The sequence below is a fragment of the Microtus ochrogaster genome, unplaced genomic scaffold (genome assembly GCF_000317375.1).
Source record: "Microtus ochrogaster isolate Prairie Vole_2 unplaced genomic scaffold, MicOch1.0 UNK7, whole genome shotgun sequence".
Taxonomy (NCBI): Eukaryota; Metazoa; Chordata; class Mammalia; order Rodentia; family Cricetidae; genus Microtus; species Microtus ochrogaster.
In genome coordinates, this window is record NW_004949105.1 from 6,755,761 (window position 1) to 6,778,939 (window position 23,179).

Genomic DNA, 23,179 nt, shown 5'->3' on the forward strand with positions numbered 1-23,179 from the left:
GATGGATAGATGGTAGATGGATAGATGGATTGATGGATGGTGTGTGGGTGGATGGATGGATGGGTGAATGAGTGGATAGATGGTAGATGGATAGATGAATGGATGATGGATGGAAGGATGGGTTGGTATGTAGGTGAGAAGAGATTTGTTGTTAAAATTGACTGCTATGATTGGGAGACTGAGTTGTACCACGTGTCACCTGAAAGTGGGTGACTTAAGGAAGCCAATGGTGTAGCTCCATCCAAGGCTGCAAGCCTGAGAACCTGGGGACTGCTGGCAAAGTCTGCAAGTCTGAAGACTGAGGACTTGAACTGGTGATGTCAAGGACAGAAGAAGGTTGGTGTCAACCCAGAAGGCACCAGAATTGCCCTCTGCTCTGACTGTTAGGGACTCTGCTGGCTGTTGTTCTAGCCTTCACCACTTAGAGACAATCCTCCCTCTCTCTGCTCCCCCATTCAGATGCTGTCTTTAGAGCAAGGCCTTGCAGGCACAGCCAGGCTAACACCCCCAACACCCATCACAGTTGACTGATCTCCCTTGCCCTCCGTCTGACCTCTGTGCTTTTCTGCAGGGAGAAAGAGGCTTTCCAGGGTTACAAGGTGTTATTGGGTTTCCTGGGATGCAAGGACCCGAGGGGCCACATGGACCACCAGGACAAAAGGTGAGCTTGACTGGTATGGAGGAGGGCCGGATTGCAAATGTCTCCAGTCTTGTGACAGTGGCCTGAGCCATCCTTATGGTATCTCTGTTTTGTTATAGGGTGATACTGGAGAACCTGGACTTCCTGGCACAAAAGGGACAAGAGTAAGTACAGTGCCTGGTGACCCTGAGGACAGAGGTGTCCAGAGCTCAGTGGAACCTTTGCCCCAGGGGCAGCCAGCCTGCCAGCCTGCCTCCTTCCCTCTTCCTTCCCCCTCCCTCCCTCCCTCCCTTTCTCACTTCCTCTCTTCTGCCTCTCCTCACTGTTATGGGCCACCACCTCTCTTACCTGTGGACTGCTGTGGGCTGCCATGGGCCATCACCCTTCTTACCTGCAGGCTGCTACTGTATGTAAGCAGAATTCCCTTGCTAGATGAGCTTGCTCATCCTTGTTCATTCTTCTTCAAGGCTCCCTTATAGACATTTTAATTTGGAAGAGGGGGTTGTTAATTATCTGTCCAAAGTCATTAGAGGGAGAAAACGTCATTGAATGTAGAGAGAAGTTTTCAGAACTGAACTCTTTACTTTCTCTACTGCGTCATTTCCGGAGAGAACAAAGATGATGCTTTCTGGGCAGAGAAAAGCCTAGGACAGCGTCTGGAAATGTTTGGCTGTGGTTACATAGTGAAGAGGAGGTGGGATGGTGGTGTCTGACGCTCCTTGGCATTCTCATGGGCTCGTGGGGCTGCGAGAGGGGAACACTGTCGTCACTCTCTGGATGCAGTCGGCCACACTTGACTGCTTAGGAATTAGAAGGCAAGGGCTCTCACAACAGATAGATTTGAGTTTACCCCACGAGCAGTTCTTCATAAAGTGTTTATGATTTTAATGTGGTTTGAGCATTCATTTGAACTCAGATAACACAAGAGATCCAGTGAGGATAATGTTATTCTGTGTATTCACAACCTTGATTTTAGAGACAAGAAAGAGTGTGCTTACACACACACACACACACACGCACACACACACACACATTCCTTTAGGTCTACACCTTTTGCTGAGTCTCAGTGCTTCCTTCCCAGAATGCTCTCTGCTTGATGCTCATATTCTAAGCTCTTTGACTGGGAAGGTGTGAAGGAGTAGTAAGGTTCCCTGTGATTGGCTGAAACGCTTTTGTTCTGTCTTTACAGGGACCTCCTGGAATAGCTGGCTACCCTGGGAACCCCGGGCTTCCTGTACGTATACAAAATACACACATGGATTTCATGAACTGTCCTACCACCTGGTGAGTTCCTATTTTGTTGATTTCTTCGTTTGATTGATTACAGGGTATTCCTGGCCAAGATGGTCCGCCAGGTCCTCCAGGTATCCCAGGATGCAACGGTACAAAGGTAAGCTTAGACCCAAGACCCTGCCTTGTGCACCTACAAGTAGCTTCATGATACAGTGCAGTCACTACCTTGAAGCTTGCTTTCTCGCATGAAAAAATGCAGCTTCCCCACATTTAATGTACGGAAAGGACAGCGGTTCCTTTCTACTTCTATGCTTTAGCCTAAAATTGTTCTTTTAAAGATTTTATCTGGAATCTACTAAATCAACCCCAGATCTGCTTTCCTGAGTCTTTTATTTCTGTCGCGCTTGCTGGGGAGTTCAGGGTTCTCTCCATGAAGTGGCACCCAGTGTCTTACTCGTATCAGACTGTGCATGCTGCCACTGAGGCAGCTGTTCTAAAGTGTGGGACAGTGATGTCTGATGTGAAGTGTTGGGGTGTGCATGCATGTGTGACATTTCCTATGTCTCCTAGGGAGAGAGAGGTCCACTTGGTCCTCCTGGCTTGCCTGGATTCACCGGGAGTCCCGTGAGTATCTGATTACTCAAATAGATTTTCTTTTTCTAATTATTGTTTTGGTGCTCATATCTTATTACTTCTCATATTTTTGGAGAAACAAAAGTTATAGCTAAACTTCTTTCTTTTCTAGGGACCACAGGGGTTGCCAGGAATAAAGGTATGATTAATTTCATTTCCCTGGGTTCCTCATAAGAAATCAATCAAAAATACTCTACACTCTAAACTCTGTTATATGAAAAGGATATATAAACCACACAGAGAGACTTGGGCACCAGTCTATGCCAAGCCGTGGGCATGCTGTGAGCCTTGGGAAGAATTCAGGAAGTGATTCTGGCACAGGCCACCATGGTTCATTGGCCAGCTGGTCTACTTGGTGAGCTCTAGGCCAGAGGAAGAAAAAAACCAAGCCAGCCAAAAAAGCCACAAACAAACAAAAACCAAGCTGGATAGTGCTTGGGGAATAACCTTCAGAGTTGTCCTGTGTCCCCCCAACTCCTCAGGCCTAAGTCCCAGCCTGGGGTCAGTCCCACCCCAGTATTGAGTGGATTCCAATTTTCTTTATGTGTCTTTCAATATTTGCATGTTTTCCTTCTTTTTCCCTCTTCCAGGGAGACCCTGGTGAAATTATCGGCCATATCCCTGGAATACCTTTGAAAGGGGAAAGAGGATTCCCTGGTGCCCCTGGCACGCCGGTAAGTCTTTCCTGCCTGCATTGAGTCTCCCCCTGGGTGGACTGCAGTATCGTAATCCTTTCTTGTCTCACCTAACCATAGGGCCCACCAGGAGTGCCAGGACTCCAGGGACCTGTTGGTCCTCCAGGATTTACCGGGCCACCGGTAAGTTTCGAGGATAGTCACTTGGAGAAGAGAAGTGGCGCTCTGTGGGACTGACCGAGAATCTTGTCCTGTGGCTCTTTCTTAGCTCAGCTTCTTTGTTAGGAGAAAGTGTAACTGACACCTCCGGCCCCCAATTCCCAGAGCTGTGGGAAATGGGTGTTTTATACTGTGGACCCTTAAGGCATTCTGGGACAGAAGGCCTGGAAGCCAGACTGAAGGTCACTGGGGTGGGCTCTGCCCTTGGTGCAGGGGAGATGGGTTGCAGAGGCAAGGGCATATTAGAATTTAAGGGTCAGTTAGGAGCAGGGCACAGACCTGGAGGGGACCCTGAGGTGAACTTAGCGCCTGGAACACTGGGGAGGCCGCCCCACCCCTGGCTGACATTCTTTGCGGGATGAGGGAGACTTTCCCTCATTCCCACACTCCCGCAGCACAGAAAAGTTAGCATGAAAACATTTATTTACTAAGAACGACAGAGGTGATTGAGTTTGTGGTCTGTAACACCCGACTGCTCATCCTCTCAGAGAACCTCAGGCTCATATTTATATTTAATCTCTTTTCTTTTTGTATCGTTTTGTCCATATGTATAGATAGAACCCATTCACCTTCCTATGGGTCAATGACATCTTTTTATATCACAGAGTGGCTGGCTTCTCTTTTTCTTTCTTTTGTTATTTCTTTCTTTCTTTTTTTAAAAAAAAATGATTTAGGGGCGCATTCTGAAATTTTCTTGAAAGTATGGGACCATTTTTTGGCATCACCACCCTCTACTCCCCAGAAGAATTGGCTTTTCAAGGTAGAACCCTGCATCTGAAGAGAGAAGGTGCTGGACCCATGTGGGCTGCTCCAGCTAGGAGCACAGGCTGGTACCTGCAGGCCTTCAGCACCCAAGGGGCAGTCCTTAGCCCTTGATAGATTTCTGCCCCCTTCATTATTGTCCTGACCCATAGCTGGCTGTCTTCAAGGCTTTATATGTCTGAGGAGTCACATCCTTCTCCTACAGCAGAGTCTCAGGATGACGTCAGTACAAAGACTGCATGTCCACTTCTCCTTTGTTGGAGAAAATACCCAAAGAAAACCGTCTACAAGGAGGACGGATTATCTCTGCTCATGGTCTCAGGGGTTTTGATTCGCACAGTCCTAGGCTCTGTGATTCTGAGCCTGTGGGGAGACAGCACTGTGATGGGGAACGTGAGGTGTAGTTGAGACATGACAGAGGAACAGGGGAAGTGTGGGGACAAGATGCCTCCTTCAAAGGAACAACCCTATGGACTCACATTCTCCATTCATGCCCCCTACCCCAGCAAGTCCCTTCCGTTATAGACACATCAGTGGTTAAGCACCCCTGTGATGCTGTCACCTCTGAATAGTGCCACCAGCTGGGGAATATGTCACCCCCTTTTCTGTGGTGCAGAGGGGGTACTTCATCGTTCAGATCATAGTTGATTTCGAATATTGTTTAACTAAAATGCTCTCTCTTTCAGGGTCCCCCAGGCCCTCCTGGCCCCCCTGGAGAAAAGGTAAAGGTTTTTTCTTTTATTATTCTTGGCCTTCATGAAGGCTTATGTTGAGTTGCCATGGTCTGTAAAGAGCTTTGGAAAGCCACGTCTTCTCACCCATAGATGGGACTCCCTGTCAGTATTAGTACTGTCTGTTTGTCTCTCTGTTGATTATCATCGGTCAGTCATTTTCCTGTTATCCAGCAACCCCTACTATCCTCCTTCTCCCTCCTCATCTTTGAGACCCTCCAATCCCATCTACTCACCCCTTAGCAATCTCTTAGATTCATTGATTATTCCCTTACTTTTCTGAGCCCAGAGTTCAAAACCCTTACATAAACGAATTCTTTATTATAGTGTTTGTAAAAATCCTTGCACGGTTATTGCATCTAGCGTGGCTTTTCTGGCAAAGCGTATATGGTGTTTGTAGGACAAAAGTATTGCTTGAAGCCTAACACCTGTCCCACCTGTGTGGTGCTTTGAGGATGTCTGGCCAAGGTGACAGACAGCCTTAATAATAAAGTGTCATTTGTAACCAACAGGGGCAGATGGGCGCCAGCTCCCAAGGACCAAAAGGTGACAAGGTGAGTGAGTGCCCAGTATGGTTCCTCTGCGTGTCCCTGAGTTTGGAGGGGATAATGGACAACTTCCAGGATTGCAGAATTTGTTCCACCTTGCCAAGAAATGAGGCCGATTGTGGCGCCCAGTGACTTATTGGAACAGGGCTTAGTCAACACATACATCAGCTCTCAAATTCATGTCCAAAGAGTGACATTTAACTTGCCTCCTAGTAGCATCTATGAAACCCAACCATGGGAGAGGCCATTGTGAGGAGGAGGAGGCCATGATGTTTTGGGAACTGTTTTTTTCTCGGGGATCAGATGCTTACAAAGGTTGTGTGCTTTGGAAGTGGGGTGGTGGTGGTGGTGGTGGTGGTGAAAACTGGACAAACATCTTTTTCTTGGCAAGAAGGGCAAACAGTGAACCCCCTGACGTCCTCTCTAGTAGTGTCCCTGGGTAAGACAAAGGGGCATTATCACCATTGCTGTCTGTCTTTGGGTGTGCAAGCTGGTGTGAGTAACTGCCACCAGGGGATACCAGATCAGGTGGGACTGGACAGTGCCTGGGCTAATGCTTTTTACTGTTGAAGTCTTTGGCTCTCATTCATGTCTGGCTGACTGGCCCTTTAATTCTGAGTGTGGCTTAGCTGCTATGCAGCCTGAGTAAGAAGTCTAAGGATTCTCTTATTCTGGGCTCACCTAAAGTATCCCCTTTCTTGCCAGTCTCCTATCAGCTGGTGTGTTCTCACTGATGCAGTGGTGTGTGCTGATGAGTGCACACTAAGTGTGTTCTCACGGACACAGTGGTGTGTGCTGATGCCTGCCCTGATTCAGACTCGTAAGCTTGGGAGACACTATTCTCTATAGACACCCGTGATCTGCTTTCCTGCAGAAGTCCAGGCTCCCACTGTTGGAGGAGAGTGTGCTAGTGTTTAGCTCCAGGCTTTTACTGTCCTATCGCAGCTCATACCTAATTAACCTTCACTGTTTACATGAACAGGGTGAGCAGGGGATCAGTGGTCCCCCTGGAATACCTGGACAGGCACAAGTTAAGGAAAAAGGAGAATTTGCCCCAACAGGAGAAAAGGTATGTCTGAGTTCTGTTCATTAGATATCTGCTTTCTATTGGACAAATTCTGAGGGGAAAAGATTGAAATGCAGATTCTCCAGCCGTAACCCACCTTGTCCTGGGAAGAGGGTTTCTAGATGTCCTGTCCCGTGAAATTGAGTAACTCTGAGGACAGAAATGACTGTCCTGGGTTGTCTTGGGACTATTTTGTGTCCATCCACCTAATGAAGGGTTTTTTTTTTTAAATAAGCCTGGCACTGGGGAGAGTCTGTGTGGGTGGGAGGAGACCATGGTCCATCCTCTCACTAGAATGTTAGACTGTAGCCCAAACCAGGCTGGACGGGCACCACTGGAGGCCAGTGTGCATCTTTTGTTAATAAAAAAAGATTATTTTTTTGGCAGTTGATATGCATGTGTAGGTGTTATAATACGAGCGGCGGGCTACGTTCCTGGCGCCCGGCCGCCCACAAGGCTAGCTTATGCCCAGAAATAATTACACGGAAACTGTATTCTTTAAAACACTGCTTGGCCCATTAGTTTTAGCCCCTTATTGGCTAGCTCTTACATATTGATCTAACCCATTTCTAATAATAAGTGTAGCCCACGAGGTGGCTTACCAGGAAAGATCTTAACCTGCGTCTGTCTGGAGTGGGAGAATCATGGCGACTCCTGACTCAGCTTCTTTCTCCCAGCATTCTATTCTGTTTTCTCGGCCTACCTAAGGGTTGGCCTATCAAATGGGCCTAGGCAGTTTCTTTATTAATAAGAAATCACTCCCACATTATGTAGGTGTGTCTCTGTGTAAGTTTATGCATTGTGTATAGGTGTATGTGTCTCTGTTTAAGTTCATGATTGTGTGTACAGGTGCATATGCAAATTTATGTAAATTTATGCATATGCAGCATCAGCCAGAAGCATTGCATCTCCCTGGAACCTGAGTTACAGGTTGTGTGCAGCCCAGTGCAGGCCTAAGCTCAGGCCTTTTGCTGGAGCAGTGGGTGCTCTCTGAGCCACCTCTGCAGCCTGGAATTTTTTTTTTCCTTAATGAGTTCAATGTAGCATCTGAAACACTGAACCAGGCACGGTAGTGCACCCCTGTAATCCTAACACCAAGAATGCTGAAGCAGGAGGATTGCCACAAGTTCCAGGCTAATCAGAGATTCATAAAAAGGCCCTGTCTCAAGGAAAAGAAAGGAAGAAAAGAAAAAGGGGGAAAAAGCAACACGAGTGTGATATGGTAGCTAGATGGGTGATTTGCTGTTCTGTGGGTGATTTAGCCGTTAGGTGGGTGCTGTAGCCATTAGATGGGCAATGTAGCTGTTAGATGATACTGATCTATCTCTTCCCAACCCCTTAATCTCTTTAGGGTCAGAAAGGTGAACCTGGATTCCAGGTGAGTACTCTGGTCCTCCTTGCCATTATTGCTTTTGTGTGAAGGATGTTTCATTATGGCATTGGTAGCCAAAGTTTGATTGGTTCATATTGTATTTGCATATATCAGAGAGTCTAACTCCATCTCCTCTTGTCTCTTAAGGGAGCCCCAGGGTATGGAGAGAAAGGTGAACCGGGCAAGCCAGGGCCACGGGTAAGTGCTTCCCGCTCTGTCTGCTCCTCACTGTGAACACACTCCCCTCTAATGCCCGGACTCATAGAAATGAAATGGGAAGATGGATACATCTGTAGGGTTTGCTAATTTCTTCCTCAAACCCCACTGAGTCTACTGTGGAAGGACTACCCATGCTGTCCCCTGGGGACACCTCCTCGTCTTGTGCAGTCAGAAAGGGTGCTTAGGTATTTCTGCCGATCTTGACACCAGATCTGAGTCCCCGCCCCCTCCCATGCCAGGCTTGTGTGTGGCTGGGACCCTGATGGTCTCACGTGCTTCTCCCTATCTGGGCACAGCAGTAGAATATCTGCTTAGCTGCTGGTTTCTGGAAATGTCTGATTCCTCCCTGCAGGCATGTGTGGAAAGAGACGAACAGGACTATGGTGTGGTGTGGCCATAGTTATCTGTGAAAGGCTCATGTCTACCTCTTTATTATACAGGGAAAGCCTGGAAAAGATGGCGAGAAGGGAGAAAAGGGGAGTCCGGTAAGTCCCCTTCCTCTACAGTGTCTGGGTGGATGGGGGCCGCCATTCTCCTTGATGAGCATCCTTTACCTCCCTTCCTTCTAGGGCTTCCCTGGTGATTCCGGGTACCCAGGACTCCCAGGCCGGCCGGGCCCTCAGGTGCGTGGTGGCGTTGTGCTGAGGTTTTACCTTTCCTGGGTCTTTCCTCCTAGAAGCTCGCTCGTTTGTTTTCTAGAAGAGAGAACTCTGAACTCAAGGGGAGAAAATGTTTCCACTCTATAAGGATTCAGCACAGTTTGTTGACTTTCCTGGGCTGATGAATTTTGTAAAAGAAGACTGTCACGGGACACACTTGGTCCAGCTTCTGTCTTTTTTTGTAGAGATTATTTTTTTTCCTGGTTATAAAGGAGGAGAAAATGCAGAAGTAGAAGGAAAAGACAGCCTGGGCCAGGTTCTGCCTTCTGCTGTTCCTCTGTGAACACACACATGTCCCCTCTGTGAACACACGCATGTCCCCTCGACAACATGGGTTTGAAGGCCATGTCTTGTCCTTCTTCTTCTTAAGTTTTAAAAAGTTACATTGATTGATTGGTCAAGTGTGTGTAGGCACACGTCTGTCCCATGTGGAGGTTGGAGGATGGGTCCTGGGTTGTCAAGTGCTTTTGCCCACTGAACCATCTCATTGACCCACACTTGCTTTTTGAAATTAACAATGTTTTGTTAATAAAATAAGGAGGTTCTAGTCTATATGGACATCTATAAATTAGTTATATGTAGACACCTTTTAACATCTGTGTCTTCTACTGACTGGGTTCTAGTTCATTTTATACTTGTCTAAAGTCAACACTGGAGTTTGTATGGTTACTTTAAGTGTAAATCCCATAAAAATCCCATATAACCACCCTAAGGAGTTGGAGAGTTAGAAGCAAACTGTGCTTTGTAGAAATTTAAAGAAGAGCCTTCTAGTTCTACAGGGCTCTCGTGGTCCTTCAGGGTGGCTGCCACACAGGAGGGTGAGCAGTGACTCTTCAGTCTTCCACTTAGGCAGACATCTTTGTTTCCGTGACACAGATGAGAGGTGTTTCCACACAGAGTAACTGAGCCAGTCCCAGAGCGAGAGGTCAGGAGAGGACAATGATTTGGGCGTTGTGTAGTACAACTTCTATTTTACCAGAAATCTCCTGGCCAGCTTTCTGCTTGCTCATCTATATGGCATGGCTGCAAATAACTGTGCACGTTCCTTGCAGGGAGAGAAGGGTGAAGCTGGACTTCCAGGCCCTCCTGGATCTGTAAGTAATAAGTGTGTTTGAGGTGGGTCCTAGGTGCCATAAGATACTCTGCAACGTCTTGTGTGATGTGATGCTCTTATTTGAAGTGGGTGCCTGCCATATAAAGTAATTCATATTTTCTCTGATTTTAACAATCACACTTTTATCATTTTTACCTCTGGAAATGAAAAACATTGCAAGTGGGTAACCTAGAAACCTATTTTGAAACCTGTTATATATATATATATATATATATAGTCCATCAAGGAAAATTTAGTAGGAGGGGCAGATTAACTATCACCCGATTGTTCTAGCAAAGCAACTTATGTTTTCTAAGTAGTGTTCTCTCCTTGTTCATGCCCACTCAAACCCTCTATCATTGTTGGCTATTCTGCTTCAAATCATTGTTGAAACAGTGGGCACCCCTGTTCTGTTCACTATGGGTGACACAGGTAGGACTGTGTCACTCGCCGTGTGGATGAGAGCATAGGGGCCAGAATAATCTTTCCACATTTCAGTGACAGAGCTACTGCCATCTGCACGCCTTGATGAGCCCTGTGTACCTGCGGCTTTCCCTTCACCTGTGACTCACTCCAGGGTGCTCAGGTCCTCACCTCACCCCAGTTCCACCAACACATCTTATTTAGTTAGTTTTAAAGGTTTCTACAATATCTATTTTTTTAATGGACAAGGAAAGTTTATACGTACTTGGAATGTACAGTGATTTTCCATATATGTGCCTGTTGTAGAAAGATGGAATCAGAGCTACTTAATGGCACCTTGAAGAGTATCCTCTCTTCAATGACACAGAGGCATCGGCACTTAAGCAGATTATCCACACACTCCCTCCATTTAGTTGATACAGAGGGATACTGTAACAATACTGTAACTGCTCGAGTCTGCAGTTTTCCTTGCTCTGTGGGGACTCAAGATCATGGTGCGCCAGGTTTCCTTTTCTCGGTGAGGTTGGCCTTGCCTTCTTCCTTGGTCTGTGCCTGTGATATTCAGGAAGTGCCCTCTTTGGTCTTTAAAGAAAGAAAAAGCATCAGATATTCTCCAATAAAGGAAAAACAGTTAGTGTGTGCTCCCGCCCTGTCCACCAGAAAGACACAGACGGGCATGCCTCTGCTGTACCATGAAGCACCCCATGTGTTTCATGGCGTGGATGCAGTTGCGCATTTTAGACTAGCCATGGCTGACTGAGCGAGGCCGTCGCTGCTGCCGAGGAAACTGTACAAACCAAGCAGAGCTGCCTGGCCATTCAACACAAAGCAGTCCTCGGCACTCATTTTGTAGCTCTCCAGACCCTTCCCTGGTCCCTCCACACACCACCACCACCTCTTTAGATCCATTTTCTATGAGGTACAATATACGTCACAGTGTGCTATCAGCTACTCCTACCAGCTGTGACCCGTCCCGTGCTTTAATACAGGTGATAGGCACCATGCCGTTGGGAGAGAAAGGGGAGCGAGGCTACCCCGGAACACCAGGATTGAGAGGAGAGCCAGGCCCTAAAGGTAGGTGCAGCCTGCCTGCTTTCTTGTTTCCCTCCCTCCCCTCCCTCCACTCTTCCTTCCCCTCTGCCCCCTCCTCCATCCCCCTCCTTTCTCTTTTCCTTTTGGAAGAATTTGACTGATTGACAAGTTGTCCTTTCTAGCTGCCAATCTCCCTGTCATATGAGGTGCTCAGGAACCCTTTTCCTCTGAGGCTTCCTGGGGATGGTGTCTCTGTAGGGAGCGTTCTGGGGACTCTTGTTCTGTCTTCCCACCCCAGACTGTGGACGTCTTCAAGCGACCCTGGCTAGGATGTGGCAGAGAAACAAAGTGTCCTCTACATGAATGAATTTGTCTCACTTTGTTCAACTCTCTCTCTTTTCCTTTCAAGGTTACCCTGGAATACAAGGCCAGCCAGGCCCTCCAGGTGAGAATCCCTATTTCCTGTTGCACTTTCTGTGTAGTTTCCCGTGTGTTTGTCACACACACTGGGTGTGTGCACGAGACAGGATGCAGCATCTCTTGAGTTACCAAAGCCCAATGTGTCCTGGTGTGTGTTTGCTTTCTATTTCATAGACAGATTCGTATGTCAGTCCTCATTCTTAGGCTTACGTGTGGACAACAGACGCTTGCTTCCTGGGGACACTGACTTGTCCTCTAGGGTGACCCTCTGGGTGCACATCTTGCCTTTGCATGGGTCTTGGCTCTGCCAGAATTCCTCCAGCTGTTGGGCTATGGTTCTCTCCAAGAGAGGCGGATGGGATTCCCTATCTTCCTGCAGCATCTCTTTCTGCTCTAGACTTGAGCGGAGGCTCCCAGAGTCCTCCTGTCTTTACTGAGATCCCCGTGTGGCTGTTTCTTCCCCAGGACATTAGGACTGACTGTGTGTGATCTCCTGAGCTGTACTGCCCAGAGTCCCCACCATCAGCCTTCTGGGCTGTATCAGGCCATCTTGTGTGACCCCTTAACACCTCAGCACGTAGAGTGATAGACGTGGACTCTACATTTTCAGATCTAACCTCATCTTATCTTCGAGCCTATCCTGGCTTGACCTCAGGACTTACTGGGTTGTGCTCACCTAGAGGGTCCCCTCGGTGAGGACCCGAGTAGATATTTTATCTTGGACAGAATGTGACCTTCTGTACAGCTGTCACATTGCCTTCAGGCCGTCATGTGATGTCACATGAACTATTCTTACACTGCTTTCAGGCTTCTCCGTTCCAGGCCAGACTGGTGCTCCTGGCTTCCCAGGTGAAAGAGGACAAAAAGGTGACCAGGGATTTCCAGGCGTGTCTTTACCAGGACCTAGTGGAAGAGATGGAACTCCAGGGCCTCCCGGCCCTCCTGGACCCCCTGGACAGCCAGGCCACACAAGTAAGTGCCCATATATATCCCGTCAGATGCCAGGAGCCCAGGGCAGAGCTGGATGGGCCTGTTTGCTGCTAGAAGCAATGCCACGGAAAGGCTTGAGTTATTGACTTTTTTGCTTGAGTAGTTTTACAAAATTAACTATGCTACAAAAAAAATAGCACTAACAATAAAATAGGCGTACGTGGAAAAGCGGCATGGTAACCAGCTCTAAGTCTCCTGGCATTGGAGGGTAAAGAAAGGTGAGCAGGGTGATTAGTTTCACCTTGACTGACAGCTGAGTGTATTCTGCTTCATGTAGAGAGACTGCCTAACGCTTCTTAGAGTCCATAGGGAACAGATTGCTCTGGAATATGCCATGGCGTAACGCAGACTAGATGGAGACTCCCATGGAGCCTTCTGTATCAGCTTTCAAGAAAAGCTGAACATGAAGTATAAACTATTGACTGGCTTATTGTGATGCCATGATCTCGTTTCAATAATTACAAGAATGTTCCAGAAGATTTAAGTCAGCCAGGTCAGTGGGAGCATATCAGATTTCCAAGGCAGAGTGTTGGGTACTTCTGGGCTAGAGCCAGCATGAGCTGTAGTGGATATCTGTGGTAAGAACCCAATCTGGGGGTAATCACCATTGTGGGCTGTAGATGGGGGTTTGCGGTGGAACCTCCGTGTGTGGTTGACAATGGGTTTATGAGCCTGGAGCTCTGGTGACGTTGATTCCAAGAACTCAGGCTCGTCTGGGAAGGAAGTTCCCAGGATGGGCTTGGCAAGGAAGACAGCGGAGGGCCAAGGGGTTGACTGAATCAGATAGGCGGCTCCCTGGAGGAAGGATTGGTGTGGCTCGCTGGTGGGAGAATCGGCGGGTTATATGTAGGTTTATGGAACTTCCTCTTCTTCTGTGACTTGAAATGTGGGGAATGAGGATGAGCGTTCTGGAGACATTCCATCCAGAACTGCCTTTTCTCCATGTTGGTTTTCTTTCTTGAGTTAAAAAAATACCACAGGCTTACTTGGTGGAAGTAAGAACTGAATTCCTAAAACGTTCAAATCAGCCTGACGTATTTTGGTTTGATAATCGAGGGTCATGTTGGGAGAGGGTGAGAATGTCTCGCTGTGTCTTATAGTTTTCAAACATTTCTTTCAGATGGCATTGTGGAATGCCAGCCTGGACCTCCTGGGGACCAGGGTCCTCCCGGGGTACCAGGACAGCCCGGTTTGACAGGCGAAGTTGGACAGAAAGGTAAGCGATGCTTATTTATTTTATTATTTTTGAATAGTAACTGTATTCATGCCACTCAGTTTCCCCCCTCGCCTGGCAGAGTAGGGCAGGGTGCAGGTCCTATTCCCATTGCTTTGCTTGGGGGTCCTCCACATCCATTCCCAAGAAGATGCCTTCTGCAGCTCTTCTGCCCCTGATGGCTGATGCTGTAGCTGCGATGGGGAGAGGGAAGACGTGACAGCCATGAAGGCCAGACAGACGTTCTTTCCTCACTCCCAGGGTCGAGAATCCAGTCTTCCCATGTGTAAAAGTCTCAGCTGATACCACAAGCGTTCAGTTCAAAGCTTGCGAGTTTCCTTCTCAAAGGATGCACGTCTTTCCTTTAAGGAAAATCAGGAATCTATACACAGGATACTGGCGACCTTTCGAGTGTTTGCGCCATTGGGTCAGACAACTCTTCTATTGATGGATTAACTAGCTTTCCTCTGGGCTCTTGGTTTTATCTCTAACCTTCCAAGTGTTTGCTGTGATGTCAGTGCAGGGCGCTGATTTATCTCTTTAGCAGTTGGATCTGGAGACGGAGGATGCTGGCTGCATGGCCAATGCGAGCACTGACTTAGCACGGACTAAACAATGGCATTCCAATATTTATGTGCTTGTTAACCTTGGAGCAGAACAAACGGGGCCCCATCAAACCAGCCCCATGGTTGACCATTCCTGACTTGGGCTATAAAGAATTTTGACCCTGTAAAAGTCTAATGTTGCATGAAAAACAGCTTCCAAGGGCTTCTTAGGGCAACCGTGTAACTATCCTCACCACACACTCTCTACTTATGGAGATTTGTTATTCTGTCCTTATGATGGACTCAGTGTTTGGAGTTCTTTAAGCTGAAATCTTGTCTGTCCACCTTCTGAATCCTAGGAGATGCATTGTGTGTGTGTGTGTGTGTGTGTGTGTGTGTGTGTGTGTGTGTGTGTGTGTGTGTGTGTGTGTGTGTGCGCGCGCGTGTGTGTGTGTGTGTGTGTGATGCTGGAGATAGAACACAGGCCCTGTGGAATAAATATGAGAACGCCTCCCTAGTGAGCAATACTATGGACCAGAGTGATGTTGGAGAAGGGAGAGTCTGGCTGGCGCATCTGCAGGACCCCCTCTGTGTCTGCTCTCTGGGCACGGTAGAGCCTTCTGTTGGCACATCCTATAGTAAGCATATGTTAGCTATACACTAAGCACCCTGTGTTTCTTCCTTTAGGTGAGAAAGGAGAAGGCTGCCTTACTTGTGACACAGAAGGACTCCGAGGCCCTCCTGGACCACAGGGGCCCCCAGGAGAGATTGGTAAGTGGTAGGGTGTGGAATGAACTGTGTTAGAGGTGGCCTTGGGGTCAGATGCCTGCCCCTCAAATGCAAAGGATGAAATTCTGTAACCAGAGTGAGTACTCACACATGGACAGCTATGGTCACCCTCCACAGTGGCCACGGTCAAGGCCACCCTCCACAGTGGCCATGGTCAAGGCCACCCTCCACAGTGGCCATGGTCAAGGCCACCCTCCACAGTGGCCATGGTCAAGGCCACCCGCCACAGTGGTGTCATGTGCTTTCCTGTAACTGCACAATGGCATAGCCGGTTCGCCCAGCTCCACAGTCAGTTAGCTCAAGGGAGGTCAGCTTGTTTGTCTCACAGGATGTTGGGGTTGCAGGCTGGGGGACACTGCAGCTATCTGTCTCACTGACTTGGGCCCAAGGCTCATTCGTGATCACTCCTCTGAGCCTATCAGTTTTAGTTTTATTTATCTACTGCCCTGGACATTCCTCAAATGACAGTCCACTTCACAGAAAGATTTTGATGTGGTTGAGTCTTGGGGGCAAAGGGTTCAGAAGACTTGTCTCATACCTGCTATGTTACTGTCTCTAAGGTTTCCCCGGACAGCCAGGGGCCAAAGGTGACCGCGGTCTGCCTGGCAGGGATGGTCTTGAAGGATTGCCGGTAAGTGCACCACAGGGGGATCATACCTGTGTTTGAAGTCATCACCATAGGAGCCATAGTAGTGGTCGCTCGTTCGTGTTCACTCAGCATGTTATGGGAGCGGGGACATCCTTTTTCCATGCTCTCTCGGGAGACCCAGAGAACAAGCGAGGCAAATCCACAGTTCAAGTCCCTTCAGCCATCTCACTCCCTGGCTTGCTTTCAGTGCCCAGTGGAGACTGGGCAGCCCAGCGTCCTTCCCACAGGGTCTCGGGTTCAGGTGGTGCCACCAGTGGCCACCTCTCTTTGTGACCACTGCCTGTGGCAGTGATGGATGATGATTGTCAGGGATGGGTTCAGCCTAAGAGCTTCTGTGGAGGGAGGATGACAAGGTGACATTTATACCACCGGCATGTGTTCTGTAGATGGCTTTTCCAGTCTTTGGCTGAATCCACGTAAATTCACAGGGAGGAATATAACAACTTTCCCCTGCACAGAATTCCAGCTGCTAAGCTTTGTTCTGAGAGAAGTCATTCTCAGAAGAGAAGGGGTCCACCTTTACTACTGTGTGCACTTGCTCTGTTTGCAAGCCCTTCTCCCCCCTCCCCTTGCCCTGTAAGCCTCGCTGCTTTCTGTAATTCTTTCCAGCTCCGTCTTCTTCATTAGAAACCAAAAGTTACATATCTGACCTTACCCTTTTCTGATGAAACTTCATTTTTGGATACTGCTCGAGGAGACCAGAGCAGAGCTGGGTGGAGGCGGCCCGAGCCTGCAGTGGCTCCCTGCTTTTGAAGTCAGGGCCCTAGCTGTGTTCCAGAATGGCACTGGTGCCTACAGGGCCAGTCAGAAAATACAATTGTTAAAAACAGTTCTTAGTGGAGGAGAAGTTCAAATAGCAGCTGTGGTGGAGATCAAAGTGAGAACTTTGAGGGAGGCAGAAAAGGTTCTTTCCACCTGTGCCTGTTGCTTTCATCCTGTATCTGCCCAGCTCTCCTGGGGTCCTTCCTGCCTCAGCCAGACATTCAGCTCCTGACCCAAGATATCACAAAAAAGGCAAGGAGAACAAAGAGGTGAGGGAGAGGGATAGTTTGGGACTTGTCAGGATAAAGAAGAACAAAAGTCCAGAGCACTTGCTCCGGCTTTTAGGGGCCCAACTTTCTAAGATGAGCAGCAAAGCCTATGGCTGCAAGGGAGCACACCCACAGATCCTGAGCAAACAGCCATTGCCCTTTCTCTGAAGCTGAGTCCCGGCTTCAGAGGCGGTCCTCATGGTTTGAGTGTGGTTGGGGGCTGGAAGACATGGAACAGTAGGGCAGAGGTGAGCCATGGGTTTTCCTTCTGTTCAGTGTTCTGTGACCTTTGCCTTTAAAAGACCAGTGCTTGATTTTAGGAATGAGCAGTAGATCTTACAGGCACTGGCAGCACTCAGCCACTCACCAAAACCTGTTGTGTCCGACTTGGCCCAGGGGCTATGTGAATCCTGTCAGAAGTAGATAGCACAGTTGTCCCGTCTTCCTTTAACAAAGCAGCCAGGTTTTCAAGGCAGCCATCGATCCCGCAGGGAACACAGATCAAACAGACTTTAGATGAAGCATCTTTTTCAAAAGCATCTTGGATCAGGATTTTGTGTGCCAAAAAGGTTGCTGAGACATTTTAGCATCATCAGTGCCACTTTTAAAGAAATCAAGGGGCTGGAGCAATGGCTCAGGGGTTAAGAACACTAACTGTTCTTCCAGAAGACCTGGGTTCAATTCCCAGCACCCATGTGGCTGCCCAGGTGGCTGACTCCAACCTTCTGTAACTCCACCTCCAGGGGATCCAAGATCCTTTTCTGGTTTACATGGGTACCAGACACTCATAAGGTACACAGTCATGTGTAGGCAGAATACATATACATACATATAAATAAATTTTTAAAAAATTAGAGAACACGAGATTCTCTGCCTAATTATAGCATCTCTTTATCACAGATATCAAGGAGGCAGATGGGAAGCTTTGGTTCTTCAAAAGCTTTTCAGATATAGGAGGAACAGGCCTGTGGGCACATCATCCCAATGAAACTGAGCGGTTTCTGGAATGACAGCCATGCAGCATGGTAGAAAGGCCTGAGTGTCCAAGGAAAGGCTCTGTAGGACTGTCTAGTGTCTTCCAGGACTTATAAGTACATATCTGTGCATACTAACTCTAGAAAAACAGTTAGGAGAGCCACACCATTTGATGAAACCTTGAAATTCCTGGTCTTCTGCTAACATTTCCAGCAGGTGACTGGGAGAAATAATCATTCTTTATTCTTCAGACTTGTGCAAACAATCTTATTTCCAGATTCTAGCTCAGGGCCAGCCGAGACCATCTGTTACTGTCCAGTGGTGCGCTCTGCCACATCAGAGGAATTCTGTGTTTACACAACTATTCAGCTTAGGATCCAGTGGCCAATGGTAGTATCTGAACCCTTGAAATGTGGACAGCATGGCTGAAGAATTGAGTTTTTCAGGTGTTTAATCTAAATGTTTAAATAGCGTAGTATGAGGCAGAGAGTAGCTGTGAGACCCCCATCCTTGGGCGAGCTTGCACCAAAGCTTCCTGTGTGGTCCCCAGGGTTGCACAGGGCACAGTTGGCTGAGTAACAACTTCCCTGTCCCTTAGCCTGTGTGCTTTTGACTTTCAGGAGGTCTCTCCCTTCTGCATCAGTCCCAGACTAGATGAACTCTGAGCAGGCCACAGGGCCTTTGCAAGCCCCACCCCCGTGTGTGCGTGGAGGTTCAGTATGTAACACCCCACCCTCAGCAGTGCTCAGGTGGTGTGGGTGTGGAGACCATGGACGGGCTTCATAGATGGGAGCACTTACGTTTGCACCCAGGTGCCACACTTCCTGGCTGGGCTGTCTTAGATACACGACTCACTTCTCTCCCAGACTGAGACTCCCATGTTTGCCTTGCAGAGTTGAGATAAAGGTCAGAAATGGTACGTGAGGGTCCTGCCACACATGGCTGTGTGACCAGTGGTCGCCATTTTTTAAAAATATAATTCTTGCATGAATTTTACTCTGGATTGGTCTCCTAATCTCTTCCATGGAGGAGTATACATTGTAGGTACACACAATGGTTTGATTGTGAACCACACCTACCCAAACAGCCTTTTGATATGGCTTATGAAAAGAGATTAAAATGCCGGGCGGTGGTGGCACACGCCTTTAATCCCAGCACTCGGGAGGCAGAGGCAGGCGGATCTCTGTGAGTTCGAGACCAGCCTGGTCTACAAGAGCTAGTTCCAGGACAGGCTCCAAAACCACAGAGAAACCCTGTCTCGAAAAACCAAAAAAAAAAAAAAAAAAAAAAAGATTAAAATAAAGTGAGTTATGGAGAGTTTAGATTCTGCCAGGTCCTCCGTGGGCCTGGTGTGCCTTTCTCACGACCACGGCCAGGCAGTTGGAACTGTTTTTGATGCCTTTGTCATCTTTGTGTATCTCTGCTCTCGAGGCAGCTAGAGGAGAAGGGGTGGTGGGTGTGTACAGTCGTTTTAGGTTCAACATCCAGGAGCTAAACATACTCTGTGTGTCTCTTGACAGAGTCTTGGGGAAAATTCAAATAGCTTTCCCGATTAAAGAGCTGGTCCCGGGCTCCTTTGCCTGGGTTTCCCAGTCACCTGTACCCTGGAAGCCCCTATCTGTTACAGACTGTAGGGTGTAAATGCAAAAAACTCTCAAGCTTGTTCAGCCGCCTCCTCATTCAGACACCCGGTTTAGAAGTCACGCATGTGCAGTGCTTGCCTCCTCCTCCTTCAGTCACACGTCTTAATAGTCACGCATGCGCAGTGCTTGCCTCCTCATTCAGACACTGCGTTTTTAGGAGTCACGCGTGTGTAGTGCCTGCTTCCTCATTCAGACACGGTTTAAGAGTCACGCATGCACAGTGCTTGTCTCATTCAGACACACTTCTTAAGAGTCACGCATGTGCAGTGCTTGCCTCCTCATTCAGGACTCTTAGGAGTCACACATGCGCAGTGTTCCAACAGTTGCCAAGGTAGTCTCTGGAAGGTTGAGCAGACATTAGGGAAAAGAAAGTTACTCAAGGGTTTCTCAAAGTTGGGCTCAGTGTTGTTGCTCTCCTGTCCCTTTTGGTCCGTTTGAAATTTTAAGAGCTGCAGGTGCTGAGGCTTTGTCATGGCGCTGCAGGCTAGTTTCTGCAGGACATCTAAAGATGTGGTGTTCCCAGAAGGGTGGCTCCTCAGCTCCAAGTCTGACTGACTGCTAACACCTCCCACAGTAGCTTCCTGGTAACACGAGGTGGTTTGTTTTTACAGGGTCCACAAGGTGCACCGGGGCTCATGGGCCAGCCTGGAGCTAAGGGAGAACCTGGCGAGATATTTTTTGACATGCGACTCAAAGGTGACAAAGGAGACCCAGGTTTTCCAGGACAACCAGGCATGCCAGGAAGAGCGGGAACCCCTGGAAGAGATGGCCACCCAGGACTTCCTGGACCCAAAGGCTCCCCGGTAGGTTCCTTTCTAGACTTGGGGCATGTGTTTTACAAACGGGGATCTGCGAAGAGCAGGGAGATGAATGGTTTGAGTCATAGCTATGGCGCCTCCCTCAGATGGCATAAACTGGCTTCTTGGCCCCTGAGCCAATATGTCAGTGAATGTGGGGTTAGTGGGGTAGACTTGTATAATAGGTTACAGATGCCTGTGTCTCTTTGATGTTCTAGGGACTAAATAGATGAGCTTTCCTCTCTTGTAGCCTCTGTGGGAAATAATTCTAAAGCTAACAGTGAGCCTGTCATTGTTTGAAGTACGGGATTCTAGACCTCTGGCTGTGACGGCGGCTTAGGGAGAAGAATATTGGTGTGTTCTTACCTCCAGGCTGACCTGGTGGTGCGTGGCACAGTAAACAGTGCCAGCTGACGAGACTCTGGTCCCTGTTCTGCTGTGGACGACACAGGAATAGGTGCAGAAATCAGGTTGTCCTTTGACAGTCTTTTTGCCTTTTGTCTTCTCAGGGTTTGGTAGGATTGAAAGGAGATCGAGGTCCCCCTGGAGGAGTTGGCTTCCCCGGCAGTCGTGGTGACATCGGCCCCCCTGGTCCCCCAGGAATTGGTTCCATTGGTCCCATTGGTGAAAAAGGAAATGCAGGCTTTCCTGGAAACCCAGGGTCCCCAGGCCTTCCGGGTAAGACATCAGGACCTGAAGGGGAAGCTTCAAGGTCACAGAAACTGGCTAGGGGTCAGAGATGCAGGGTGCACATTGGTTCACCCTCGAGGAGTTCATCAGTGTTCTGTCTTTCCTTTTTCCTTGTGTCACATGGCCCAATTCATGCACAGAAACCACAGATCAGCTAAAGTCAGCCTCTCAGGTGACTTGAAAAAACATGAGGCCATGTTTTGTTTTGTTTTGTTTTTAATTTTTGTTTGTTTTTTAAATCCATTTTCTGCTTGCTCTTTTTGACTTCTGTGTTTTCTAAGCAGTATGTATAATCTTCACTTTTCTTTGATGTTCAGGCATCTAAGTTGCAACATCCACATTGCCATTTAATTCCCATTGACTTAGGTCATTTGCTGACTGTCTTTTGAGTGGTTTATGTGCCAAACACTAGGCAGAGTGTTGATAAGCATTGGGAAAGAGACCCAGCCCCTGCCCTCCAACAGGGTCTACTGTAAAATCTACAGCAATGGTAACATGTTACTCCCTATGTCGTCAGCACCCAGGATGACTGAGGGTGGCTGAATTGGGGGGTGCTGCACCCCTCTGCCATCTATAAGTGGGCACTCGAAAAATTATTTGCTTAATGTGATTCCGCACTGACCTGAATGAGCCTCTCGTTCCTGAGACAATCCAGTCTCGGATGATGAGGCCAGAAGTAACTTGCCACAAAGGAGGAAGTAAGTGTGTGTACTGGTAAGGACTTAACAAGTTATAAAGGCTTATGAAGGACTGAGGGCGACTACAAACAGTGCTAAGGAGCCCCATGAACAGACTGCCCAGCGGCAGCGGGAGCTCCACAAGCGCGGTGGCGCCTTGCTACTCACAGCTCTTGCTGATGGTTTCCCTAGCCATGACTGTAGCCCAGACTTTATCAATTCCTGTCCTCATTAGGGTCATTGCTTCCTCCCAGGATACAGGCAGTTGTTCAGTGATGAAGTCCAAGGGTGGTGTCCCCGAGGAGCCTTTGCCACCATTGTCCTTAGTGTGACTCCATTACTAACTGTGCTTTGTGAGCAGAGGACCTTGAGTGTCTCTCTTCTGGCTCCCCCAGAAGCAGGGGCATACTGCACTGACTTAGGAAGACCCCAGTGAGCCAGAGAAGGGGAACTTTTCTCACTTTCCCTCATGGTTCTGAATTCAAAATCGACAAGGTGAGAATTCCCACAGCCTCCACAACCTGCAGGAGCCACGGAAGGAGTTCAGTCAGATTTGAGAGAAATCGGCAGTGTAGTTCCTCGTAGATCCAGGCACCCCAGGGAAGAAGGGTCCCGAAGGAGGTGTTGCTGGTTTTACTGACCAGCTGTCCTCATTCTGGAGAGTTTATCCCTTGGGTTTTTGTTCTTGCCCTCCAGATCCTGTCAGCCTCCAGATCAGAAAGTTGACCTTTGATCTGTGGAGTTGTGTTTATGTGGTGATCCCACATGGCTAGATCCCAGGGGTTCGGGACCGCAGATGTGTGCTGGGGTTAGTCGGTTCTCACGGTCTACAATGAGACACCAGAAGGCCCTTCCCAGAAGGTCCCCTTTATCTGGAGCTTGAATGCTGTGCTCAGGAGTCCCTGTGCACACTTTGGGGAGCCCTCATTCTTTCTAAACAGCTGTGCCCTGACCTCCAGTAGCTCTCTGACTGGGAAGGGGTAGGGCCTGAAAATGGAGATCTTTGTGTTACCCCAGAGCAGTAGGAACCGTGATAGTGCTCCAGTGGGTTAAGACACAATTGCTTGCTTGCGCGGCATGTTTGAGTGAGCAGGTGCACATTCTGGCTTGGATGGAAAGCAGCTGAGCACTCTTCTGTCTGATGGGTTGAAAATAGTGGTTGGGTTTTGTTTTATTCCTTGGGTTTTTATTTATTTATTTGAGATGAGCTAACCAAGAAATGACCCAGGGCCACCTTACTTTTTGTTATGAGATATTTTCCAACTCTCTGTGGCTTGAATGTAAAACTCCTAAGGAATCCAGAGTCAAATAAACATTTCAGTCATTTTGGGGACACACATCTTGAGTAGCACTGGGAGAGATTCTAGGCATGCAGGGGAGAAATAAGAAATCCAGGGGTTTTTCTTTGCAGGAGTTCTGGGTGCCTTAGAGGATGGGCAGTGGTGGCCACAGCCGGTGTATCCTGAGAAGATGCAGGGACTCACTTGGGGAGTGT

The 23,179-nt window shown here is 48.3% G+C and overlaps 1 protein-coding gene across 2 annotated transcripts in view; it reads left to right on the forward strand.

Moving 5' to 3' along the window:
- The window catches only part of Col4a1 (collagen type IV alpha 1 chain), a 115,473-nt gene that overhangs the window by 65,829 nt on the left and 26,465 nt on the right, over positions 1-23,179 (forward strand). For both annotated transcript variants that reach the window (XM_026788780.1, XM_026788781.1), the window contains exons 3-26: positions 572-661; positions 760-804; positions 1,830-1,874; positions 1,968-2,030; positions 2,444-2,497; positions 2,619-2,645; positions 3,097-3,180; positions 3,262-3,324; positions 4,809-4,844; positions 5,366-5,407; positions 6,384-6,470; positions 7,819-7,845; positions 7,987-8,037; positions 8,499-8,543; positions 8,628-8,681; positions 9,770-9,811; positions 11,223-11,307; positions 11,675-11,710; positions 12,493-12,657; positions 13,796-13,891; positions 15,121-15,204; positions 15,783-15,853; positions 20,132-20,323; positions 20,827-20,995. In XM_026788780.1, the coding sequence (XP_026644581.1) occupies positions 572-661; positions 760-804; positions 1,830-1,874; positions 1,968-2,030; positions 2,444-2,497; positions 2,619-2,645; positions 3,097-3,180; positions 3,262-3,324; positions 4,809-4,844; positions 5,366-5,407; positions 6,384-6,470; positions 7,819-7,845; positions 7,987-8,037; positions 8,499-8,543; positions 8,628-8,681; positions 9,770-9,811; positions 11,223-11,307; positions 11,675-11,710; positions 12,493-12,657; positions 13,796-13,891; positions 15,121-15,204; positions 15,783-15,853; positions 20,132-20,323; positions 20,827-20,995 (1,753 nt within the window). The remainder of the gene's footprint in view (positions 1-571; positions 662-759; positions 805-1,829; positions 1,875-1,967; positions 2,031-2,443; positions 2,498-2,618; positions 2,646-3,096; positions 3,181-3,261; positions 3,325-4,808; positions 4,845-5,365; positions 5,408-6,383; positions 6,471-7,818; positions 7,846-7,986; positions 8,038-8,498; positions 8,544-8,627; positions 8,682-9,769; positions 9,812-11,222; positions 11,308-11,674; positions 11,711-12,492; positions 12,658-13,795; positions 13,892-15,120; positions 15,205-15,782; positions 15,854-20,131; positions 20,324-20,826; positions 20,996-23,179) is intronic.